The sequence below is a fragment of the Helicoverpa armigera genome, chromosome 11 (genome assembly GCF_030705265.1).
Source record: "Helicoverpa armigera isolate CAAS_96S chromosome 11, ASM3070526v1, whole genome shotgun sequence".
NCBI classification, from domain to species: domain Eukaryota; kingdom Metazoa; phylum Arthropoda; class Insecta; order Lepidoptera; family Noctuidae; genus Helicoverpa; species Helicoverpa armigera.
The window spans coordinates 2,842,273-2,866,568 of NC_087130.1; the positions used below are offsets into that span (position 1 = coordinate 2,842,273).

Genomic DNA, 24,296 nt, shown 5'->3' on the forward strand with positions numbered 1-24,296 from the left:
TCTCTAACTTCTATATTTTAAGTTTTTTTTTCTATGAGTTGTTTTTTGTCGATGATCTGAGTTTATGCCAAAATGATGCCAAATTCCATTATCTGTGGTTTACGCATTTTTGGGCTTGCTTGGCCGCTGTGTTTCTAGGTTATAATTTTGTAATCAACGAAAAAAGGTAATATTCACACAAACAATTTAAGTTTTTATTGTTACTCCATCAGATTTTAGCTAATTACAAAACTTTATTTCAGAAAAACCTATTAAAATGGCGGCGGCTATGCCAATAAACCCTAAACCCTTCCTCAACAGTTTGACCGGTAAATCTGTGCTGGTAAAACTAAAGTGGGGCCATGAATACAAAGGTTTGCTAGTGTCTGCTGATGGATACATGAACTTGCAACTAGCTAATACTGAAGAAATCGTCGATGGATCATGTACAGGTACGCTAGATAACTTTATTAAGTCAAGATTGCTATATGTTTATCGCAACTGTTATTGTAAAAGACGCCAATATTAGACAGTGTCTAATAGACACTGGGCAGAATGCCGTGTCACTAATTTAACTGCCTATAGTTCGGCCGCTCAGAGAATGCGTTTCTGACACATCGCGATTGAACTGACGACGTAACTTTGTAATGGCGTTGCAGTACGATAAAAATATTTTTGCTGGTTGTTTATCGTTTTAACAATTGTTGAGCATTAAAACAACATTATTATATCAATAATAATCAATGAATGTTGTAATTTTGTGCCAAATTGAGTGTCAAATAACTTGGTAAACAATATTTTTCTAAATCTATACTGCGCTATTACAAGGTTATGTCAGCGCTTTATATTTGTAGTGCTGTGCTAAAAATAACAGGCAAGTATCGTAATCTGTTCTGGTTGATGGTTCTTATACAGTTATACTTATAATATAAAATAATACGTTTTGTTTTTCTTTTTAAGAATTTGAAAATAATGGACTATAGGATAAATTTTATGAAATATAAAAATAAAACTATGATCAAACTGAACGCGCGAAAGAAAGTAGCATTTTTATATTTAGGTTGAAAATGGTAACCCCAAATGGCATCATGGGCCGTCATTTTGTGACGCTAATGCCTGTAGCACACCTCCGCTGCGAAACCCAAAGGGCGAAACCGCCATCGTTTCGCTGTGAGTTGTGAGTTGTTGGGCGGCGAAACAATAGCGAAATTCCCTGCTCTAACGTACAAAACTGACTATGACGTTGTCTGTTTTTAACATGATTTCGCTCATTTAAAGCGCGCTTAGGCGCCGTCTACATCTCCGCCCGTTGTCCGCCAGTTGTCCGCCAGGGCGGAGATGTAGACGGCGCCTAAGCAAATGAGCGAAATCATGTTAGAAAGATACAACGTCATAGTCAGTTTTGTACGTTCACAACTCACAGCGAAACTATGGCGGTTTCGCCCTTTGGGTTTCGCAGCGGAGGTGTGCTACAGGCATAAATAGTCATTTGTTGTCGTTTCGTGCGCTTAGACTAAGTGCCCTGCCTCATTAGGACGCCAATGGCGACGTCGCCGGCTACGTATCCAAGCAGTTAGTATTGAAATGTATGGAACCTAACTCACTTGGCGACGGTTTGGTAACGTCGCCAAATTGGAGGCGTGGCCACGAGCTACAGTTCCCTATGTGGCTTCTGGCTACCGTGGCAACTTGGCGACGTGGCCACAGTAGCCACTATAATGTACACGGTAAAGCGCACCTCCCTCACACAGTCGCCAATGTGGTCGCCAGTCAGCTTGCAATTTCTTGAGAGACGACGTAAACAATTGACTGTCGAGACGCCATGGCCACTCGACTTGGCGACATTTGGATGCCAGAAGTAGCCAGACCTGTGCCGCTGGCGACGTCGCCATGGCGTCCCAGTGAGGTAGAGCTCTAAAAACCTGATTTTGGAAGATTTTGACCGAGATATCAGGATTGATTCTGTTATTGATAATACCTAATATACACGTAATATACACGTAGGCGAAGATGATGATGAAGACACCACCTCCTCAAGCGAATCGGAGTCTGATTAACATTCTGTACGCACATTCAATTCAATGTACTTACTTTATTGCATAGAAATACAGATTGTAAATTTGTAACAAAGAATAAATAAAACGATTTTATTATATGAATATTACCTTTTTTTGGTTTCCACTTAAATAACTAAAATATAAATTTTAAATGATTCCGCCAATTTAAAACGAAAATAATCTTTAAATAATGCGGCGGTTTATTTTGGGGGAACGGTAACGAACTTAGTGTTATGTTGTGCCCATCACTAGTCCTGACTAACTGATAGGTGTCAGGAACGCATTCTCTGAACGGCCGAACTATAATATCCTGTTACCCATAAAGAATCAGAAATATAGTTTTCTGCATAGCCTTTTGGCTTGATGAATTTGTTAAGTTGATGTACCTAGTTTTCTACACCAACTTAACAACTTCATAAATATCTGTTAAACCTATACTTTTGTAATTTCAGGAAATCTTGGCGAAGTCCTCATTAGGTGTAACAATGTCCTGTACGTCAGGGGAGCTGAGGAGGAAGACGAGGAGGGAGAAATGAAAGAATAACATTAATTATTTTACTATAGATATAAGGGTTAGGTTTAAGTTTTCCATACCTTAAGTCTTGTGTTGAAACATCATCATCATCAGCCTATTGCAGTCCACTGCTGGACATAGGCCTCTCCAAGTGTGTTGAAACAGTTGTTGAATATTCCCAGATATAATGTCAATGTAGTAGTTCAACTTGAATGGCAAGGCGACAAGAGCGTTCAGCAAGAGTTAGAACTATTCTTTTTTAAAAAAAAAGATTCTGTATAAAGGCTATTTGTACAGTACCTATGTACAAAATATCTTGGCAAATCTTTAGTAAGCTGCTTGACAGCCCAGTAGAACTTTTGTGAACGAATTTGATGAGTGCTCAGCTATTTAATTAAGTTCAGAGATATCTAAACACATTGGACATACACACTGTAATAAGTCATTAAAAGTTAACAAGCAATATTGTTTGTTTCACTGGGAATTATAAGTACTTCAACAAATAAGTATGTGTGATATTTAAAATTTGTAATAACACATATTGCATTTCCAAATGTCTATGATAAACCTGAATAAAACGTTATTCAGATACACATTGCAATTTTTTAATTTCCTACCCTGTCAGCAAATATCAATGTATTTCATTTTTGTGAATTAAGTGATAAAAAAAATATCATGTTTCCATATTCTCTTTATTAATTAACAAATATTTACAGAGATCACAACAATTAAACTGTCATACATAAAAATTACCGTTTTTAGAGTTGTGTGAAAATGCTGTAGTTACAATACATAAGTAAAGTTTTTATCATGAACTTTTGTGACCAAAACAGTGCAGAATTACTTTTGAGTGTGGTAGGTTTTCATGTCTTATTATTGTATTCAAATACTGTGTGGTATGAAAGTTATTACAAATGAAAACAGCCTCAAAATATAAATTCGTAAAGCAATGTAAGCAACACAAATATCACATTGTCTTATAATTAAAAAGGACAACATTGAGTATTGGCACTATTTGCTTTTTAGGTACAGTAAATCGAGTAAGTACGTTTTTAGTATTCATAACTGTATAATCAATTTTCGAATTCAAAACATCCGATTTTGGGGATAAGACACCTAAAGTGCTAATGCTATCTTGAACGAAAATATAGATTTCTCAAGATTATACTTTTCCGATTACAATAAGCATATAATTTAATATTTTTCATAATAGGTATATCTCTCTCAATAACATTAGTTGGATAATTAAGGAGTAGCATAAACTCAAATCAAATTATTATTTAAACTGGTAATACCAAATTAAGCTTAGAAGGGCTACTATAAAGTCGAACGTCGATACCGAAAATGGTCAAATTAGCAGAAATTTAACAAAAAAATCACCTTAAATGTAATAATAATCCTTGAGCTGATTTCTTAAAATTATACTTCACTTATTGCTGTTAATAGTAAACGATAAAGTTTACGGAATCACATAGGACTATAATAGTATGATTAAATATACTCTATTCTAAATTAAAAGACACTAACAGTTCTACTTAATATAATATGATGAAATTGCTTATGAATAGCACATTTTTTGTGAAAGGAAGTCACTGTGACATAGATACATAGACATAGAAGTAGGTACATTCAATGTTTTTATGTGAAAACTATGAATAATAAATAATGTATTTAAGACATTAGGCTCCACGATAAGTATAAGGCTAAGTCCAGATTTGAGCACTAAATCAACCAATGATGTCTCCAAATATATTGGAATCATAGATGACCTACTATTTGAATCTATTGGAACCAAATTACAAAGATGGAGAAAGAATTATCAATTTATACGGAAAAAACCAAACTTTTCACTTCTTTGATAGTTTGATTACATAATGTAACAACTACACATGAATATAAGTATTTAGACAGACAAACATACATCAGTGTATGCGAAGACCTAATTTTAGTACACAAGTGCACACAAAAACAGTCATACAAACGTTTAAACACAGAATAGATAGCAAATGGAATGTTAGCATGATTATTTTTTCCTATCACTATGACTTGACGAATAAATGCATCAGCACCAAGAATTACCACCAAATTAATCAGTCATCTCTTTATTTAGATTACCTCATTAACTTGGTAAAATTGATTTATCAGTATCCATTTGCTAACTTATCCGTGGTGTTAGATTATCGTTATAATTTCCAGTCACAATATTTTTCAAAATGCTAGTTTTAATGTTTCAGTAAAAATATGCTGTTATAGCTACGAATCTTCGATCGAGGAAGCTTTGTTCGATTTCCACTGTGCCACCAACATCTTTTGCTAAGGATAGAATCTGAAACAAAAAACATACTTTATTTATAGTGAGGTTCTTTATCGATATCATAACAATCTTTGGAATAAATTCGAGTTGCTGAGACATAGCTGACCCTAATATTTAAAAAGCGCCAAACATTAATGACGGAATGAACTACTTATGGAACTACTGAATTTTAATGAAACTTCAACATTATTTGACATATACATCTTCGAATCTGGACTACTATAGGTACATACGTGAACAGAATCCGCGGAAGTTACTAATTCAAAAAATGGCAAAACCTTACCTGATCTGGTCTCGAGTTCCTAGGTAAGTAGAATGATATATTCGAAGATATTGTTCGAGCCACCTTCATGAGTTCAGACGCTGGCTTCGGTTCCAACATTGTTTCCAAATCATACTCGTGATTCTGTCGAGAAATAACATTGCAATAAATAATTTAACTAGCTATCTACCTGAAGACTGTCTAATTCTAGGGTTTCACATACAAATACAGATAATTTATTGTTTTTTTTTTTTTTTTAATATGAAGGAATTTGATGCAAGTTATCTTCTACACATCACATAATATTGTTCTAAGGAATTTACTACACATGAATAATTTACCTGTCTCTATTTTATATGTAGCTAAATTAAGCCTTTTTGACACAAGTGGTTATACTATGGTAAACAATATTGATACTTCACAATATAACCACAAAATAAATATTGATAGAATTTTACCGATATACTCTTCTTCCTCCTGCCCTGTTCCCAATTTTACTTGGGGTCGGCGCAATATGTCATTCTCTTCCATTTTCCCCTGTCACTCGCCATACTGACACTCACTCCCTTCCTATTCATGTCATCTTTCAGGCAATCCATCCATCTTTTCCTAGGTCTTCCTCTTCCTCTCCATCCATCTACATTCATACTTTTTATAATATAATTTTACTGATATACTCACATCACTATAATTGGGTCCTCCCCACGGTGGGCTAAGGAACACCATATCCGCCTTCAAGTTCGGCGCCAGTTCGAAGAAGTCTCCCACAAGGAACTCGATACGATCGGCGACACCGTAGACTGTGGCGTTGTGTTTAGCCATTGTGATTTTCTGTGGGTCGATGTCTATTGCTATCACTGTAGGACAGAAAAAATATTAAATTAGGCACAAAAACAATAATTTAGAAAGAAAATATGTATTTATATGTTTAGCATATTACATGAAACGAATATACATAGATGAATTATCAATTGGCCCATATTTTTTAAAGTAGGACGGAACCTTTTCGTTTTTAATATTGGATGTACTACATTATTCAACGACGTCTTGATTGATAATGGGCCATTTCATCTATAGGACGCTATTAATAATGGCGTCCAATAATGAATGACATCTATTTATATTTTCTAGTGGTAACATTCGAATTTATAACTTGTTCATACATTTCGGAAGTTACCACACACTTCTACAACTAGAATCAAACTTATACTAGCCGTTACTTATATTAACGTTATATTTTTGATATTCATAAGTGCTTGTAAAGGCCTACATGAAATAAATGATTCGACTTTGACTTTCCATTCATCATGCCAATTTTCATAATATGAATAACATTTACCTTTCTTGCTTGTATGTGCAAACTGTATAGTATTCCCGCCGGCGCCGCAGAACGCGTCTAACACTACATCATAAACATATTTGTTTGCAATATGCCACGCAACGTTCTCCGGTGTCACGCTGAACCAACTCTCGCGGTCTAGCATAATGCCTTCGTCAAACCTGTAATAGTTTTGTAAATACAATAAAAATGAAAGGAAAAACAACTGAATGATGCGCAAAAAGTGATATTATGTGTAAATCAAAATCGTAGAGTTCATTTCTTTTGCGTAGCATCTACTTCTTGGAAGCGCACAATTATTTTTACTTTAAAAAAACACCTACAATGGCGTATTTAAAAAGTGTTAAATATCTAACCTGTGAAACAGCGAGTGTCTCTTCTTCCAGTACTTATACATCGCGGGATCATTCTTCAGTTCATCTGGCATGCCAGAAGTATTCACATCTTCCTCCAACTTAGCATACCTCTTTGGTCTCTTCCTACGTTTAGGCTCCACTTGCTGAATCACTGTAGACCACAAATCGATTAAAAACTCTTTGCAAATATTCATTTTGTTTAAAAATGCTGGTTCCTTATTCAAAAGTGGCTCTTTTATTTTGAATTTCGAACTGGCGTTTATGAAATCAAATTGTTGAATGAGATTTGAGAATGTTGCTTGTTCCTTTTATTCATGCCTGTACTAAAGAAAGTCATTAGAGTACTTAATGTTGGATTAGGAAGGTGGTAATTTGTGATTGAACAATTAATTAACCTTTTGAACGCCAATGTCGGCTATAGCCGACATGAGCAAGCGTGCCCTGTGCGCCAACGACGGCTATACTCGACAAAAAACAGGTCGCAGAAAAATACAAAATAAACCTATTAAATCATTACTTTTATGTATTTTTTAGTAGATATTTAATTAAGATTTTCGGGGGCTTGGCGTACAGGGCATAGGAATACCGATATGGCGTGGCGGTGAAAAGGTTAAATGAAGGTGACAAACTTTTGTCGCTCATTATATTACTAAACAATAATGCTTATTATATTATCCATTCCAAGAAATGCTATACTTTGCTAATGGTAATATTGAGGAATGATTAATTATAATTTCAATTTGACAGGACTGGTAAAGGTCTGATGGGTGTAGGTATCTAAATGTGTAGTGCCTGTATTATAATTTCTTTAAACTTATTATGAAACCGGGGGCGGAAGCTTTACAACAAACTTACCACTACTATCGTCTTCTTTCTTCTCATTATCCTCATCGTTCGAATCTTCCGCGTCTCCAGGCAAAGGTATTGCGGCCGCTTCAGCCAATTTGACGCTATCTTCCTCCATGCTCGCGTCCTTCGATACCTGATTCTTACGGCTTCGAGGGGTGCCTAAGGGAGCATCCTCGGCCCTCTCCGTGTCTGACTTCACGTCGTTACAGTCATCATCAGTTTGCATTTCATCGGGGGATTCTTTGGTTTGGTTGGGCTGTGAGAAATGTACATTTGATTTTAATAATTTTGTTGGTTAAGAAAACTTAAGTTTTTGACGGGAGTTCATTATGTAAATGTCAACTTTATAAAGAAGCCCACGAAACGGCCCTTCAATTTATACTAATATTATAAAACTGAAGAGTTTGTTTGTTTGCTTGAATGCGCTAATCTCAGGAACTACTGGTCCGATTTGAAAAATTCTTTCAGTGTTAGATAGCCTATTTATCGAGGAAGGCTATAGGCTTTTTATCCGGGTTCGTGCCGTGGTTCCCACGGGATGCGGGTGAAACCGCTGGCAGAAGTTAGTACTTTCTATATGGTTTTGTTGGGAAGAAGTGCTGTAACTAATTCCCCTATTCCAACTCCTAAGTTATTTTAAAGATATCAAAAAATGTGCCTAGATTTCCGAATAAATAGGAAACAATATAAGACATGTTTGTAATCATTAAAATCTAAACTGTAAAAGCTCAACTCTTACCTGATCAACAGTATAGGGGTTACCATCATCATCATAGTAAGTCTTCCTGCCTACATTCCTCTTGACCCTCGGAGGGCGCAGCCTCGCGGGACGCTTCCTATATATCAGTTCACCTTTAGGCAACTTGTCCGGGTGCACGCAGAAACCCATCATTTGGAAAGTGCTCTTTATTTTAGCATGGGCTATATCTTCTTCAGCCTCATCATCTTGTTCGTGGCTGTAATTTATATTAGAAAAGTTTTTTTAGAAGTTGCACTTACGAAGTTCTGATATAGGTACCTACCTAAGTAGGTACATGTTTTGGTGCAAAAATGCTATAAGTATCTGTGCTAGCTTTTCCCTAGCGAGTTTAGCAAATAAGTTGAAGGTCAAATAAGTTGAACAGTTAGTTTTTATAATACGTTTTTCTTAGCAGTGCAAAATAAGTACCTACTTAACTAGTATGTATCTATATCTTGGTTTTTAGTGTAGGTACACGAAGAATAGATTTCTATTTTTTATGAAAGACCTATAAAATTCTTATGAGGTTCTTGGTATCTTGACAAAATTGATAAATAAAAAAATCTATTTATAATCCAAATCCTAACATAATCTACTCCTATTAAACCTATTTTGTAATATTGCCTATGTTTTAATTTTTGTTTTCAATAATTTCTTTGTTTTAAGTTGACCTTCCAAGTGCACATGATGTCACAGTTTGCAAATATTGAGTACACTTATAAAGTAACTTGGTACCTAAGTAATATATGTATAATAATCTGTCCTTATCGACCAGCAAACAAAGACTTATGAATACATTTATTTAGGACAATTAATTAGGTATTTAAGGAGAGGAGGATTTTATTATAAAAATAGTTAAATACATACCTTCATAAAACCTTTTCATAAATAAAAAAAGAGTTTGTAAGATAGATTTTATACTTATGAAATGCTTTTATTTAATCGGTAGTTTGATAGTTTTTGATATTGTTTAAATACATTAATATATTAGTGGTTCATCACCATTTTCTTTCAAAATATTACTTTGATCGTAGAGAACAAATCCTTGTACTTATAGCCCCAACCCTTTGTCTCATGAATTACATCAGCGCATTTTCAGCTAAGTTATAAAATTAATGTAGACAATATAAATAAATAAAAAGATACTTTTATCAAAGAATATTGTAATTCCTTTTTGTCTGTTTAACAACAAAAAGTATTATAGTTTAAACAAACTTTTTACGCTGCTGGTCATATTTCCACTGGTTCCTTCCTTTCTTTGGGACCAAATTCTTCACTCTTGGCTTAGGAGTACAAGCTTCTCCACTTGAAGTTAATAGGCCATCTCGACCTTGCAAAGTAGCTCCAATGCTCATATTCAACTCCGGGTGAACTCGCTTAAAATGGTTCCACACCGAATATTGCAGCATAAAGTAATTCAGATTTGTTGATACTATTATTGTACCACACAGATTGCATTTTTTCGACAAAGCACTGTTTGTGTTTTTGTTCCTATTACAGGGGCGGCGTCGGTATCTAGTTTTTGTAATCTTAGGCATTTTGGAAACTTCGAGAGAAAATGTAAATTTCTTTCAATAATACACTGCACTCGCGAGATCCTGAGCGAAAGTGAATGGTACTGCGCACTGCGCAGTTATATTATCGAAATTAAGGCTGATTTACATTGAGACAGTAACTGACGTCAGTGTAGGCGCCGAAAACTGACGCGTGCTATTTACACGAAGTCAGTGTAGTGCAGTGGTTCTTAACCGGTGGTCCGCGGACCACAAGTGGTCCCTGGAGGCATTCCAAGTGATCCGCGAAGCTTAGCTTCGCGACGTTGTTATACGTTATCTAACTTAATTTTTATCGACTTATAATTGCGAGCGGGAGTTTTCGCATGGACGTATATCGGGTGTGTCGTACCTAGTCCCCCCCATTCATGAAAATGTATGTTTGGGTTACATTTTACGTAATTTTGGTTTTGAGTCTTAAAAAATAATTAAAATTTCGCGCTCGCTCCGCTCGCGTATTCAGAAACTGTATGCCCTTATTTTTGCATTTGTCAACAAACAAAACGTTAAGTACATTTGGGCTACATTTTACGTATTTTTTGGTTTAAGTCCGATAAAAATTTCGCGCTCGCTTCGCTCGCGTATTCACAAACTTTATGCCCTTATTTTTGAATTTGTCAACAAACAAAAAGTTAAGTACATTTGGGCTACATTTTACGTAATATTTGGTTTAAGTCCGATAAAAATTTCGCGCTCGCTTCGCTCGCGCATTTGGAAACTGCATAGGCAAGTTTTTCTTTATTTGCATTTGCTTATCTACACAACTGCCGACATGCGTTTAGCTTTGAGTAGAACTGACCCAAAAATTCAGTTTTTTTTTTTGGTAAATAATAAAGAAATGAGTACTAATTTAGGTAAACCGATGAGGTGGTCCCTGGCAAGACAACTTTGGTCAAAGTGGTCCCTCATGTCAAAAAGGTTAAGAACCACTGGTGTAGTGTCAGTGTTTCGTCAGTAGTACTGTACTGACTTCAAATCAATTTACACGATGGCAGTGCCGGGTCAGCACTGACTTGTCAGTGGACTGACGTCAGTTACTGACTCAATGTAAATCAGCCATTATTGTGCAATACGTTAACCTACCAAATTAAATACGACACGGACGAAGTAAGCTACACAACGATGAGATGCTTCTCAATTTTGCCGGGTTATATGCGACGGAAATCCCTAACCATAGACAACATAAGAAACATAACTAACATTAAAAGTTCATGTTGTTATAAGCATAATAAATAATATTTTAAATTTACGATTCCATTATCTAACATTATTTAGAATTCAAATTGTATGTAGTAAATTGAAAATCCCTTGTTGCAATTATGTATTTCAATAATACAAAAATATGCAAAAATTATACAAAAACTGGCATTCTGACAGAAAAAGTAGATATAGGTACCATAGTACTCTGGGTAAAATGAAAAAGCTGAACCAATTTAAAATAACTTAGTTTGAGAGACATTTTGTCCAAACGTGTATGCAGTAATGTTTTGAACAGGGGTGAAAACTATAAAGATAAAATGACATTACCTTCTTTTCAATAACACAGGAGTTTCCTCAGGTGGTTCATCGTCGCCATCACAGCTGTGCGAATTAATATTACAATTATTTACAGGCTGCACATCTCTTGAATTACTCGTACTGTCAACTGCATCCGTCTCCTGTTTCTGTGTATCATTCGTCTGCTTATCTGTGCCATCTTCACCATCAACCAGCTCATCTTGCTTCATTTGTTCCTCTTTCAACAAATTCTGTAACAACACTCCGACTGACGTTATATACTTTGTACTACTCTTTTTATTCTTCTTCCTCACTTTACTTTTCTCTTCTAAACTTATTTGGTTAACCTGGTTCTGAATTTCTATAACTGTTGGTGTTTCCTGCGAGTTTCCTTCGCTGTTTTCGCATTCAATCTCTATTTGCTTTTCTTCGACTTTAACAGGTTCTGGTATAACTTCAATTTGTATTTCTGGGACTTGCTTCTCAGTTGCATTGTGACACTCAGTATAGTTTGCAAAGTGTAACGCATACTGTTCTCCAAAATGTTTCTTCCATAGAAACTGCCAGTATTGCTCCGAGTCCATCTCTTCTGTTGGCATATCTGTATTTTCATACTTATCATCTATATTGACTATTCTTGTCTGATCATTTGAAGGGTCATCAGATGAAGATGATGATACACTATAGTCAGTGTCGGTAGGCGTAGATTCTGAAGTCACATGACTAGAAGTGACATCATAGCTTGATAAAGTAAGTTTGGTGACATTAGTCATGGAGTCAGTACCAGCCACAGTTCTAGGACTTATTATTCTGTCGTGCTCTGAACAAGAGCGCCTCCTTGCTATTGGCAAAAATGCTTCATCTTTATTCACCTCATTATTCTTATCAACCTTCTCCATTTGACTAGTGTTGCGTTTCTTATAAGGGTTTACCTTTGAATCATAAGAGAATTTTCGCTCTCTCATATCATCATCGGCTTTTGGACTAGGATCAGTTTGTTTCATATAAATTTGGTCTATAGAATGTTGTTTCGGTATATTGTGTTCATCCATAATAAGTCCATTATTGTCATCAAGGTACGCTGGATTGATGTAGTCACTATACTTCTTGATCCAGGAAGCCCATATGAGTCTTTCTCCATGTACAGCCCAATACTTCTCCCAGGTATCTTCGGTGAGATAGTTTTCAACGGTATCAGGGTCGTCATGATCCATACGTTCGAGTTTGTCATGTGTGTCGGAGTGGTAATCCTGGTAGGTGAGGTCAGCTCCACTGTCACTGGGCTGTAAGGCATGGGACATTGTGCCGTGAGTGTGAACAGCATCATGTTCGTCAGTGGAGCAACAGTTGTCTGTGTGAGATGCACTGCAGTAGCAGCTTGCACCTTCATCTCTCTGAGGAAGGAATGTTATGTCAGCAACAGTGGGTATATGCCCTATGTAAGAAGTAGTGACCCACTGATATACGTGCCTATGGTGGCAAGCAACAAAATAACTGCGTACCCCAATAATTTATTGCTAAATTAAATAATAATTTAAGTCCTACTGAAGTGATACTTTAACTAGACATCAGATTATATGCACTATCAAAATGGTAAAACACACACACATTGGTGATCCACAGTGATTGATTCACCCATTCATTCTGCCTGGGCTGCCTTGTCAAAGTTTCTAACAACCCAGAAGGCCATTTTGGCCACACCTAGCCATCCAACACAAGTCTTTTGCATATGGAAATATACAAGTGCATAATAATCCAATGTCTTTGAACTTCAAAATCACATGGAAAAGAATCTCTTAATTAATTTTAATGACCTAATCACTTACCTCACACTTGTTTTTGTATGACGTATCTAAAGAGAAGTGTACATGAGAGTGGTCTTCCAAATCCTGGGACTGCGAGTCACGGAGGACCTCCACATCACTCTCACTAGCATACTCCTTGTCTACGTAATATGTTTTGACTCCATCCCTGCAAAAATTAACATATGTATATTGATCAATTTGGTGTGGCTTCTTTATTGTTCAGTAAGAATCTGCCTGATAGCAAAAAGGTTATGTATGTGTATGAAATCATAGATGTAGTTGCTTTATCTGTCTCAAATATAGGCCTTTGCTAATACAATATCAAAGAATAGTATGAGATTTATAAAAAAAAATTAGACTTTATAGTAGTGCTTTAAACAGTTTTGAATAAGGAATAATATAAAGAAGTTGATTAGAAGATGTGTTGTTTATTTTTATTGTTTTCATGTAGCCTCCCTTCATTAATGTTATATGTTAATGTTTTTATCAATAAAACCTTAAACATGAACTTACTTAATGAAGACTCTGCTGCAGTAACAGTAAATGTAGTTATCGTCATCATCAATTTCGTCCTCAGTATCGTCTCCAAAGTAAAAATTAAATTCAGCAAGTGTCTCACAACGGTGGTAATGCTCGAAATAATCTGACATCATTTTGGACACAAACTTCACAGTTTTAACTTAATCATGTGTTAGTTTTATCAGATTTGCTTATTAATTTACACAAATCAATTTCTCATTCACTTCCAAAAATTATTATTTGTAACCTTCCCAGAAAATCGAAGTATCGCTCGCTTTTGCCTACGTTCCATTACACGAACACTTACTAAACGCACTGCTGTGTCAATACAATGTACAAGATCATGCGAACTACTACTGTACACCTTTGCGTAAATCGAATTGCCAAAATGATCCGTTTTACGGAGATCTATCCTTCTTCTATTTTTTGTGAAAAAATATAAAAAAACTGACTTCTAAAGACACTGAAAAACATTTTCGCTCATTATCCTTTATCTTTGGACTTGGAAAAACCTTTTTTTCCCACAGCGATTGCGAGTCTTCTGAATTTAACGAGAAATTACCATTTTGCTTTTTCACCTCAAGAAGTATAAAGTTTGCATATAATGGATTACTTACTGCGCAAATCGGCGCACATGTGTTTTTAGTTTGACATTAAACATGTCTCTGTGACAATCAAATTGGATTTAAGGAGTGCGGCACGTTTTTAATTTAAATTATTATCAAATTTTGAAGCGTTATCTTGGTTTAATTACATTTTTATATGAATTTTTAACAATATGGGGAAGAAAAATAAAGAATCCTTGGGCCGGGCTCTGATTAAGGACAGATTTGCAAAGAATCGTCACCGAAAACATGTCGAAGACAATACCATGGTAAATATTGTGTTTTCAATTATTTGTAATTTATTTTCATAAGTTATCAATGTTGCTAATAGTATAAAAAATAACAAGTAACTTGTTTATATTCTTGAATAGTCATACCAGTACTTGTTCTTAGTTTTCTTACCAAAAATAATGTTGTTAACCTGCAATAGAAATGCTTAATATCTGCAATTACAGCAGGTAATGTTTACATTGTTTCATAATGTGGTGTAATATTTTAGATACGGTAATATCACATAATTTCAACTCTACTTTAATTACAAATTCAAACTACCCCCATGTTAAAGTTTTGGAGGGTCCATATACAATACAGATATTCAAAATGAAATGTATGCCTCACTCCTCGTATTGTATGTGCTCAGCCAAGCCTTATATTAAAAAAAAAATAAATTTCTCAATGTTCTGTTTCCCTATGAATATTTTCTGAACATGTTGAATAAGGTCCATAAATAAATTCAAGCCTTGTCTTAATTGGATAAAAAAGCAATATACATATTATGCAGTAAGAGCAACAATTTTGGAATAGTTTGTTTTGATTGTACTCCAATACCTGTGCAATCACATATGGTCCTTACAATTTTTTTAAATTATTTCAGTTACACACAACAGAGGTCAACGATGGTTACGACTGGGGTCGCCTCAATCTCCAGTCCGTCACAGCGGAGTCATCTCTCCAAGAGTTCCTCTCCACCGCTGAGTTGGCCCAGAGAGAGTTTACCGCAGAGAAACTTAACTTAAAATATGTGTCTTCCATACCAAGTGAAGTTGAGGTTGTAACTTCACAACCGAACTTTGATGAACCTCTGACAGTACCAAGGAGGTGAGTTTTAAATACATAAACATGATCATATTATACTATTATAAAATTTGCGGAATCGTGTCCCAGCCTTATGCTACTACACTACTACTATGCGCTACTGAATATAATATGTACAATGTTTCCCTATTAAATATTATAAGATAGTCACCATGCACCCAGGAATAACAATTTCAGTATTAGCAATAGCAAATCTGATTTTTAACTATGAAACACGAATGCTTACAATAAATAGAGAGTAAAAAGAACATCCTGTTGCTTTAAATTCATTCAGAATAAAGGGCAATGGCTTGTTAAGGATAGTATTCGGTTGCATAATGGCTATGGTTAGACTGACAACCAACCTCCACATGGGGAATGGCACATGATTCAAGATGAATAAGTATTAAAACTTTTCTTATATTAATTCCAGACCCGCATGGCACCCAGGCATATCAGCCGAAGATCAAATGACACGTGAACGTGAAGCATTCTTAGAATGGAGACGGCACTTGAACGAGCTACAAGCCAAGCTTGGGGCGGCCGTTACGCCGTATGAGAGAAACTTGGAACTTTGGAAGCAGCTGTGGAGGACATTAGAGAAATCTGATGTTGTGCTGCTACTGTTGGACGCGAGGAATCCTTTGTTGTTCAGGTATTGTTTGAGATTTAGTACAAAATACATGTTCATACAAAAAAAACACTAATTGATTACAGAACCTGTCCCTTTTTGGGAAGTCTGTTAAAGAATCAAGAGCTTATTCCTATACATTTGCTTAAAGCTGGTCAAATTTCCATACTTATTCTATGATGTTTCTGTGAAAAAACGTCATTTTTTATGAGCAAAACAAATAGTTTCTTGTTTGTAGGCAGCCAGACATTTCTTTAGACTGAGACACAAAATAATCTTGTAGTTGTTTCTTTTTTTAATTGCTACCATATCAGAAAAAAAGATTGAGTTAAAATAATGTTCTCTATGATAAATTTTGTGAAAGCTATCTTTATTTTTCAGATGTGCAGATTTAGAGAAATATGCTAAGGAACAGAATTGCAAAATTATATTATTGTTGAACAAGGCAGATTTGACTAATGAATATGAAAGGAAGTGTTGGGCAGAGTACTTTAATAAAGAGGTAAGTTTTTTGGGCTAGCGATTTTCGCAGGTTTTTAGCATTCTTTCCCTATCTATTTTTACATCCTTACTAATATTATACATAAACCGAAGTATTTCAAAACTAAGACAATCTTAAGCTTGAGAAAGAACATAGGTTACTTTCTATCCGCATGAGGGAAATAGTTCGCTGAGGACGCAGAATCGTAGGGAATAGCTAGTTTCATATAAATACACTTATTTCTTAACAAGTTTTAAAGCAGGTTAAATCAACGTGTTTTCCAATAAGTATCTATTTCTGGCACATTTTATTTCTATTCTCATACTTACGAGTATCTGTACGAATACAATGCTGTGATTGGTTGGCTGATTCTCATAAATTACTGAATTTATGTGTTTAAAGCCACACCTACAATAATTGTGTTTCTATCTCTCCAATAGTACAGTTATTACTTCCTATAGTGCCAAGACTCCACAAAATCAGAGATGCGAAGGTTTTAAATAAACCAATAGAATTTCTCTAGTTAGGAATACAATTGAGTGGTTAGAGACATGATCTTTGAACATTAGAATTATATTGGTTATTCAAAATCTTCTCTCTTTTGTGTATTCCGGGCCTTACACATTAACTTCGTCTACTAAATAAAACTTTTTCCTTCCAGAATGTGTCAATAATATTCTTCTCGGCAGCAAAAGAAACAAATACACGTAAAATATCAGAAGCCAGCGAGGAAATCACACCTATCAATGAAGAAATTGACTCAGAAACAGACTCGGCAATCTCTGACACTGAACACGATTTAGATGACGATGTCAACGCAAAAGATGCCTTAATATGTACAGAACAAGACATAGAATTGTTTAAAAAACAATTGGGAGATCTTGATGAAGCTGTGTGCAATACTGCTGATAAAATTGATAGGATACAAGAGGCTTTAGACAAGGTTATGGAGAATTTAAGGCTGGGTAAACCTATTGATGAACCTGCATCGGCCAGTGATGTTCAAAATGAAGAACAAGCTACATCAGAAGTAGAAGAAGTTAAAGTACAGAATTCCCATGAAATATTTGACAGGGAGAAACTTCTGGAAGTTTTGAAGAGCACACATGTAGATAAGTTAAAGAATCCTCCACGGTTAAGTGTGGGCATGATTGGGTATCCTAATGTCGGAAAGTCCAGTTCGGTTAATGTTTTAATGAAGACTAAAAAGGTTAGTACTTGATTTCGTACCTAAGAAATTAAACTAATAAATAACTAAATTAAATTAATTCTAGTTGTCTATCAGTCCAACTGTTACCAACCTGTATCTCATGAACCATGATAGATAACATAAATTTTTCACTGATCATGTATTTCTGTTGCCACTAAAGCAAAACATACTCAAAACTAGAGTAAAATAAATATTTCAGAGGCTCTCATAGAACAAATGTGATTGTTATTAATCTCCGATTTTTATTTGACTTCCATAATAGGATGTTTTTCTATTGGACACCTTTATAATTAGCTCATTTTCATCAGGTCAGTGTCAGTTCGATGCCTGGTCACACACGACACATCCAGTCTTTGATCCTAGATGACGACATTGAGTTGCTGGACTGTCCTGGATTGGTGTTGCCAGCCTACGCCGTAGCTCCCGACTTGCTGTTAACTGCTGTGTTGCCAATTGATCAGGTTTGTGGTTGTATTGGTAGATTTTTACTAAGAAATCTTTTTTTTTTACCTTGAAATCTTATTCAATCCACAGCATCTATTACACAATAGTTTTCACATTGTCACTTATATCCCTTTAGTAGGTATATATTGGAAAATTAAATCCACATTTTCTTATGTCCACTTAACGGTTAAATAACCAATAATACAAAAAGAAAACGCTTCAAAAATATTATTTTTTTATTATTTATTATTAAAAAAGTTTCAAAGGTGTAGAAAAAAGGTAACAAAAAAACAAATATATTTGTTGTCAACTATTTTATTACAATTCTCTTTCATAGATGCGTGCTCACGACGCAGCAATGGCCCGCCTCTGTCAACTAGTGAGCAAGCACACGTTTGCTGAGAAATACGGCTTGTTGTTACCCGACGACGGCTCCAAAGAGCCTGATTACAAGCAGATACTTACTGCACATGCCTGTAAGTATATTATTAATTATATACTCTATTACACATATACATAATATATTATAGTGTTAAGCTTGAAAAAAAAATTCTTCACTGATCCTTTGTGCACTGATGAATTGATTCAGGTGGTACCTGACGAAAGTCATTGAGTTGAGTTGATAGAAGTTGTTTCCACAGTGTTTCTGAAAACTAAAAAGACAATTTTTTTATAACTCGAACATTCATGTACCTAATTTCCTGTATCGTTCACTGACAGAAAAAAAATGAAATGACCCCATTGATCCATTTTCAGGTTGTACGTTCTCGGTACGATTTTTTTTCCTTTTCTATATTTTTGGCCTAGATACCCCAAAAATGCTTAAAATAAATATTCTTCTTTCTCCAGACAACCGAGGCTTCATGACAGCAGCCGGGCAACCGGACCAATCCCGTTCAGCCCGGATAATGCTGAAAGAAGCTGCGAGTGGTCGCCTGCGCTGGGCACAGCTGCCTCCCGGCTGTCTCCCACAACCAGTCGACGATATGCTGGAAGACAGGAGGAATGAGAAGAGAAAGCCTACGCCTAGGGAAGCTAGGATGGTCGAGGTTAGTACTTTATTTAACCGACTTCAAAAAAAGCAGTATGTGGGTGCTCCCTCCCGGCTGTCTCCCACAACCAGTTGACGATATGCTGGAGGACAATAGGAATGAGAAAAGGAAAACTACGCCTAGGGAAGCTAGGATGGTCGAGGTTAGTATTCTTTAACCGACTTCAAAAAAAGCTGCGAGTACCATCCTCACAACCAGTTGACGATATGTTGGATGCTGGGATGGTTGAGGTTCATACTTTTTGGACAAAGGCCTTTCCCAAGGTTCGCCACTTTGCTTGATCTTCAGCAACCCGCATCCACTGGTTCCCGGCGACCTAATGGGGGGACTGCCAACGCCATTCGACAAATTTTCAGCTCCAATTTTAACACTGGTCGTTCTTTTGTTTTATTATATCGAGATTAGCACGTTCAGACTAACTCTTCCGCTTTAATTATATTAGGTGATGACTAATGAGACTTTTTAAATGGAAACAGTGACCTTTTTTCTTAGATTTTTTTTCACCTATATAACGTAGCACAGAAAACAATACACTTTGAACCATCTTTATTTAACCTTTTACTCACCATTGGAAAGATACCACAACCTCATTACCCTACACTCCTATTCATAACCAGACATTTACGACTACCAAAGATTAACACTCCAATATATAAGTAGATCAAACTAACCATAGTTTTAAACAACTTGGAAACGCAACGGTCTAGTTAATCCTCACAAACGACAGTTAACCTAAATAACGGTTATTATAACTCTTTGATATTTTCATAAACAACCCATTTGGCTTATGTTGCGAGATGCTGATTGAATCTCTATCAATTAATCTGGATAATCGTTTTGGATTTTATGTGTTGGTGAAATCTTTATAATAAACGGGTATATAAAATTGGTTTCGTGGTAAGAACTTATAGTGCGAAGTATGCCAATATTTATTTATAGTTTTTCTTTCTTTCTGGCTATCCCACTAACGGGCAAAAATTTTGTCAATGCAAAATATCGTTTCTACGTAAAAGTTATGACATGAAAAAACTGAAACAAACACATTTTCTCATCTACCACTGAAATAAAAAGACAATTGAGACAGTTACAGGTTATAGGTTCTAAGCAACCAGACGAAATATTCATCTTTATAACATTAGTCTTTATTAATTTAGTCTTACATATTAATAAAAAAACGACTTTACCTCTTTTCAGGGTTGGCTGAACAAATCCAACGAGATCGACAAGGCGTTCTTCGCGATGCAGAAATCTGCGGCTCACGTGAAAGGAAAGCCTGTACTTGGGTAAGCAAGCACGATATAAATGTTCAATGTCATCACGGAGAAAGGAAAGATGGGCGGAGATGCCATAAGGCAAGTTAGGCGCCTTCTTGTAGATTAACTACGGTAGGCGTGATCAGTTACTAGAACTAACGAAGCATTCCGGTTTCCTTGATAGATTAATTGGTGATTCAATGGGTGGGTTCCAAAGAAGGCCTATAAAGGCAGAGCCAGTAACGTTCCTCGTTCCCCGCTCACCCGCATTTTGGCGAGATTCTCAGAGATTTTGCATTATGACATCTCCGCTAGTCATTTTGTTCTCCGTGTACTTCAGCCACGTAAATCGCACGTTTTCGTCATTTGACGATTGCTTGCATCTTGTGTTAAAAAGCAATATTGTAAGTAATATTTTGTGCGTTGCAAGCAATCGGCAAGTGACAGGATCGTGGAAAGTAAGCCTAAGATATTATCGATAAATGTCGCATCGATGTGTAGTAGTTAGAATGGCGTTGTTCATTGTTATCGATGTTTTTGTGTGGTTTGTTTTATAATGTCACTATTGATGTTAAAAGATTTTAATAGTGCCTGATTATGTTCGATACTTTTAATGTGTCTATGTTGTTTGTCCGTGAAACAGAATCAGTTTCGGGCTGTACCGAATATCGATAAATCGAGAACTTTCGATTCGATACCGTTGAGAATTTACAACTTTAAATAAATGGTTTCATTTTCGACACTTATCTTTCGCTCAATATTTTCTTGTCGATATAAAATACAGTAGAATAATAGTTTGTTTATCAGAGAATTCAAAACTTATATCCGATTTGTTTATTGTGCTGACTGTGAATAATGATGTGGTAACACGCTCGTCTTTCGATAGATAAGCTAAGATCAACATTCCATGCGAAAAACAAATGAAACATCGCACAAGAATTTCAATGATACGTTGCCATGGTAACCGAAAACTTTTTATACACCATTAAAACGAACGTTACGACCTCGTACATGAATTTCAATGTTACGTTGCCATGGCAACCGAGAATTATTTATATCATTAAAATGTGTATTACGACCTCCAAATCTGAAAGGTGCAATATAAAAATATCCCAGTCATAGTTGGCCAAGATGAAAGATATCTGTGCGTTATTATCAATCAGAGCTAAGGGAAACCTAAATAAACTTTGTGAAGATGAAATGGCCACCCTGGATGGTAGCCAAGTGTTAATTCATAAAGTTGAGCATCTTTACGAGTTGTGCTAACGGTCACGAAAATTGCTCTCTAAATACGTAAGAACAGAGGCCTTTTCGAAATGAAATAAACTGTGAGCTTTCGCCAATAAGACGAGTGTAACTAGCAATACTTTGAACTAGCCAGGCTTAATTAACTACACTATATTTATGGCAACACTCACCCATATTGCATTAACATACATTCAATTGAACAGATACCTATACATTTTATATTTGCAATATCTACTCAAAAGTTTACAATAAAACTGTAACCGCGGAAAACGCGTGGGTTAAAAATGTTACTGTTTTGAAAGCCTAATGATGATTTATTGTTCAAACGAAACACTAAAATATAGTGCTACATGTCGTCATAAATCATATGAACATAAAATTGGATTTTGAGTCTTAAGTGCTAAGGAATAAGGTGTATTTTATTGCAGCGTCGTTGGAGCCCAGTCTGCGGAAAGTCAAGTTGCCAAGCCCTGGAAGCAAGAAAAGAAACATGCGAATAAGAATAAAAGGGAAAAATTAAGGCGAAAGTATGCACACTTAGATGAACATTAACATTAGAGTAAGACAGAAATATGCGATGTTAACAAGTGTGAGAGAGATGGTTGTATATTTATCATGTAAAATGTACCGACACTAGCGTCCCATAATTTTGCATAGTGTTGGTAATATGTAATTTGCAGTATAACTTAAAAATTGCGTACAAAAATAGAATTAAATGCATTTAATGTGAACAAGATTAATTTTATTTCAATCTTCATTTGACAGCTTAAAGAGAAATTCCTGCGTTTTTGCCAAAAAGGTACTTGCATGCCATACATACCTACCTACATATATTTCGGTAGTGCAATGTTTTTCTTCCTTTAATGTGTTTAGCACTGCGTGTTGGATTTAACTTGGCATTAAAGTAGGTATGTCTTGGACATCCTTAACTAACTGTCAAAGAAAACAGCGAGGCGAGTAAAAAGTAATTTTCAATTGCAAACATGGGTATACAGGAAAATGGTAGATAATTAATGAAAAAAAAACTGGTTGCAAACATAAAATTCTTGCCACATTTTCTACCTGAAAAAAGGGAAATTTACTTTCGACGCATCGATCGTTCGATTTGAAAATGCTGCGCGTGGGCACTTGATAGGTAACAGCCGAATTCTAAATTCAAACACACCTTACCGTAGACTAAACAAAATTGACAGTTCCATGCGAGCAGTGATCCATTGCGGAGGAATTTTGTTTAAAGAAACTCTGCTATATTTATTGAAAAGTTCGTTCTTTACCTTCTTTCTTTGTAGGGAATCTATACTAATATCACAGATTATATAATAGTTACTAATATTATAAAGCTGAAGAGTTTGTTTGTCTGTTTGAACGCGCTAATCTCAGGAACTACTGGTCCGATTTGAAAATTTCTTTCAGTGTTAGATAGCCCATTTATCGAGGAAGGCTATAGGCTACTATTTTTATCCCGGTACGGGATGCGGGTGAAACCGCTGGCAGAAGCTAGTAGTTCTTATTAGTGTAGGTAGATCCATTTCTGCCAATTCCTGAATTTCCTTGAAGGTCACAACCTTTAGCTTCTCTTTGACTTTCGAATTAAATCTGTAAAATTGGAAATAACTCCAGTTCCAGTTTTTTTTTAATAAACCCAAGAATTTATTCTGTGTATTTTTAAAAAGCAGTAAACTTTTACCACAAATGGTTTAAACAAAAAAAAAAAATCTGTAAGTTCCTTCCTATGTATAAAGCCTCTAGCGATTACTCAAATTAGCGAGAGCACGGCATCTTGCATGTTCTAAACTGCAGATTAAAAAAAAGACCCACCTTATGACACTTGCCTATTTTACAAATTCTTCTTGCCTTGATCCTTAACTGCTTAACAACAGCTTTTAGTCGAGATTTCAGCCACTTCAGTAATAAATTATTAATAGAACCATTACTCATTGACGCGCCCGTTCGCACAATACCAATGTAGCTTTTTGGGTAATTCGCTGTAGCAATTACACGTCTTGCCAACGTAAGGGTGCGTCTACACGGTGCAAGGAGCTTGCGCATGTTGAAGCATATGCGCAGGTTACATGCATTTTTAAAAACGTGAGGATCTAGCGACTCGCGCATGTACCAAAGCTAAATACCCACCTGCGTGCTCTTGTCACTTGCGCATGTTAACTTGCTCCAGCCACATGCACCGTGTAGACGCACCCTAACTCATAATGAGTACACTTTGTACATAAGCAGTTATAATAAACACGCAGTTTCACAAATATGTGCGGTATTCTTATGGCGTAACGCTGGCCCAAATCCCTTGATTTACTGCGCTGTAGCTAATTTAAGCTTGTGCCTGTAGGCTAGTGTATAGTGGGGACATTAATATGTGTTCCCTTACTCACGGGGGCTTCCTTCCTATGACAAGGAAATACGATAAATTGTCTTGAAAGCGGTTACTTGTAGCTATTAGTCAGCTTTCAGGAATTTGGGAGTGTACAGTCAGCGACTAAAGTTTAACACATCATCATATTCC

The 24,296-nt window shown here is 35.8% G+C and overlaps 3 protein-coding genes and 1 long non-coding RNA gene across 6 annotated transcripts; 3 read left to right on the top strand and 1 right to left on the bottom strand.

Annotated features, from left to right (window-relative positions):
- Positions 1–22: 22 nt before the first annotated feature.
- On the top strand, positions 23–3,143 carry LOC110371987 (small nuclear ribonucleoprotein F). Of its 2 annotated transcripts, XR_010276955.1 has the most exons (4): positions 23–166; positions 243–431; positions 2,489–2,646; positions 2,711–3,143. XR_010276955.1 is itself a non-coding variant. In XM_064036920.1 (3 exons), the coding sequence occupies exons 2-3, from the start codon at positions 257–259 to the stop codon at positions 2,578–2,580; spliced, it is 267 nt and encodes an 88-aa protein (XP_063892990.1). In that variant the 5' UTR covers positions 23–166; positions 243–256; the 3' UTR covers positions 2,581–3,143. The 2 variants fall into 2 exon arrangements, 1 of the variants encoding a protein (XP_063892990.1); XM_064036920.1 differs by having other exon boundaries at positions 2,489–3,143.
- On the top strand, positions 448–2,138 carry LOC135117532 (uncharacterized). 2 transcript variants are annotated; one of them, XR_010276956.1, is made up of 2 exons: positions 448–1,156; positions 1,439–2,138. It is a non-coding gene; the product is annotated as an uncharacterized LOC135117532 (long non-coding RNA). The 2 variants fall into 2 exon arrangements; XR_010276957.1 differs by having other exon boundaries at positions 448–1,149.
- An 80-nt stretch (positions 3,144–3,223) lies between the features above and the next one.
- Positions 3,224–14,087, bottom strand: Tgs1 (Trimethylguanosine synthase 1). Its single transcript, XM_021328480.3, has 10 exons — positions 13,778–14,087; positions 13,286–13,430; positions 11,490–12,853; positions 8,410–8,626; positions 7,677–7,926; positions 6,822–6,972; positions 6,466–6,626; positions 5,808–5,983; positions 5,148–5,270; positions 3,224–4,876 (listed from the first exon to the last, which is right to left on the bottom strand). Exons 1-10 carry the CDS (start codon positions 13,915–13,917, stop codon positions 4,781–4,783), a joined length of 2,823 nt encoding a protein of 940 aa, XP_021184155.3. The 5' UTR covers positions 13,918–14,087; the 3' UTR covers positions 3,224–4,780.
- Positions 14,088–14,427: 340 nt separating this feature from the next.
- On the top strand, positions 14,428–22,348 carry Ns3 (Nucleostemin 3). Its single transcript, XM_064036921.1, has 10 exons — positions 14,428–14,657; positions 15,263–15,486; positions 15,896–16,117; positions 16,475–16,595; positions 17,236–17,784; positions 18,093–18,245; positions 18,566–18,704; positions 19,078–19,277; positions 20,475–20,563; positions 22,210–22,348. The coding sequence occupies exons 1-10, from the start codon at positions 14,562–14,564 to the stop codon at positions 22,331–22,333; spliced, it is 1,917 nt and encodes a 638-aa protein (XP_063892991.1). The 5' UTR covers positions 14,428–14,561; the 3' UTR covers positions 22,334–22,348.
- The last annotated feature ends 1,948 nt before the right edge of the window (positions 22,349–24,296 follow it).

Coding starts and splice junctions, on each gene's coding strand:
- Tgs1 (XM_021328480.3), bottom strand. CDS start 13,917: ATGATGTCAGATTATTTCGAGCATTACCACCGTTGTGAGACACTTGCT. Junction 13,431..13,777: donor TGCAGCAGAGTCTTCATTAA/GTAAGTTCATGT, acceptor TAATTTTTGCAG/GGATGGAGTCAAAACATATT. Junction 12,854..13,285: donor CATACAAAAACAAGTGTGAG/GTAAGTGATTAG, acceptor TTCCTTCCTCAG/AGAGATGAAGGTGCAAGCTG.
- Ns3 (XM_064036921.1), top strand. CDS start 14,562: ATGGGGAAGAAAAATAAAGAATCCTTGGGCCGGGCTCTGATTAAGGAC. Junction 18,246..18,565: donor CTGTGTTGCCAATTGATCAG/GTTTGTGGTTGT, acceptor TCTCTTTCATAG/ATGCGTGCTCACGACGCAGC. Junction 19,278..20,474: donor GGGAAGCTAGGATGGTCGAG/GTTAGTACTTTA, acceptor ACCTCTTTTCAG/GGTTGGCTGAACAAATCCAA.
- LOC110371987 (XM_064036920.1), top strand. CDS start 257: ATGGCGGCGGCTATGCCAATAAACCCTAAACCCTTCCTCAACAGTTTG. Junction 432..2,488: donor CGTCGATGGATCATGTACAG/GTACGCTAGATA, acceptor TTGTAATTTCAG/GAAATCTTGGCGAAGTCCTC.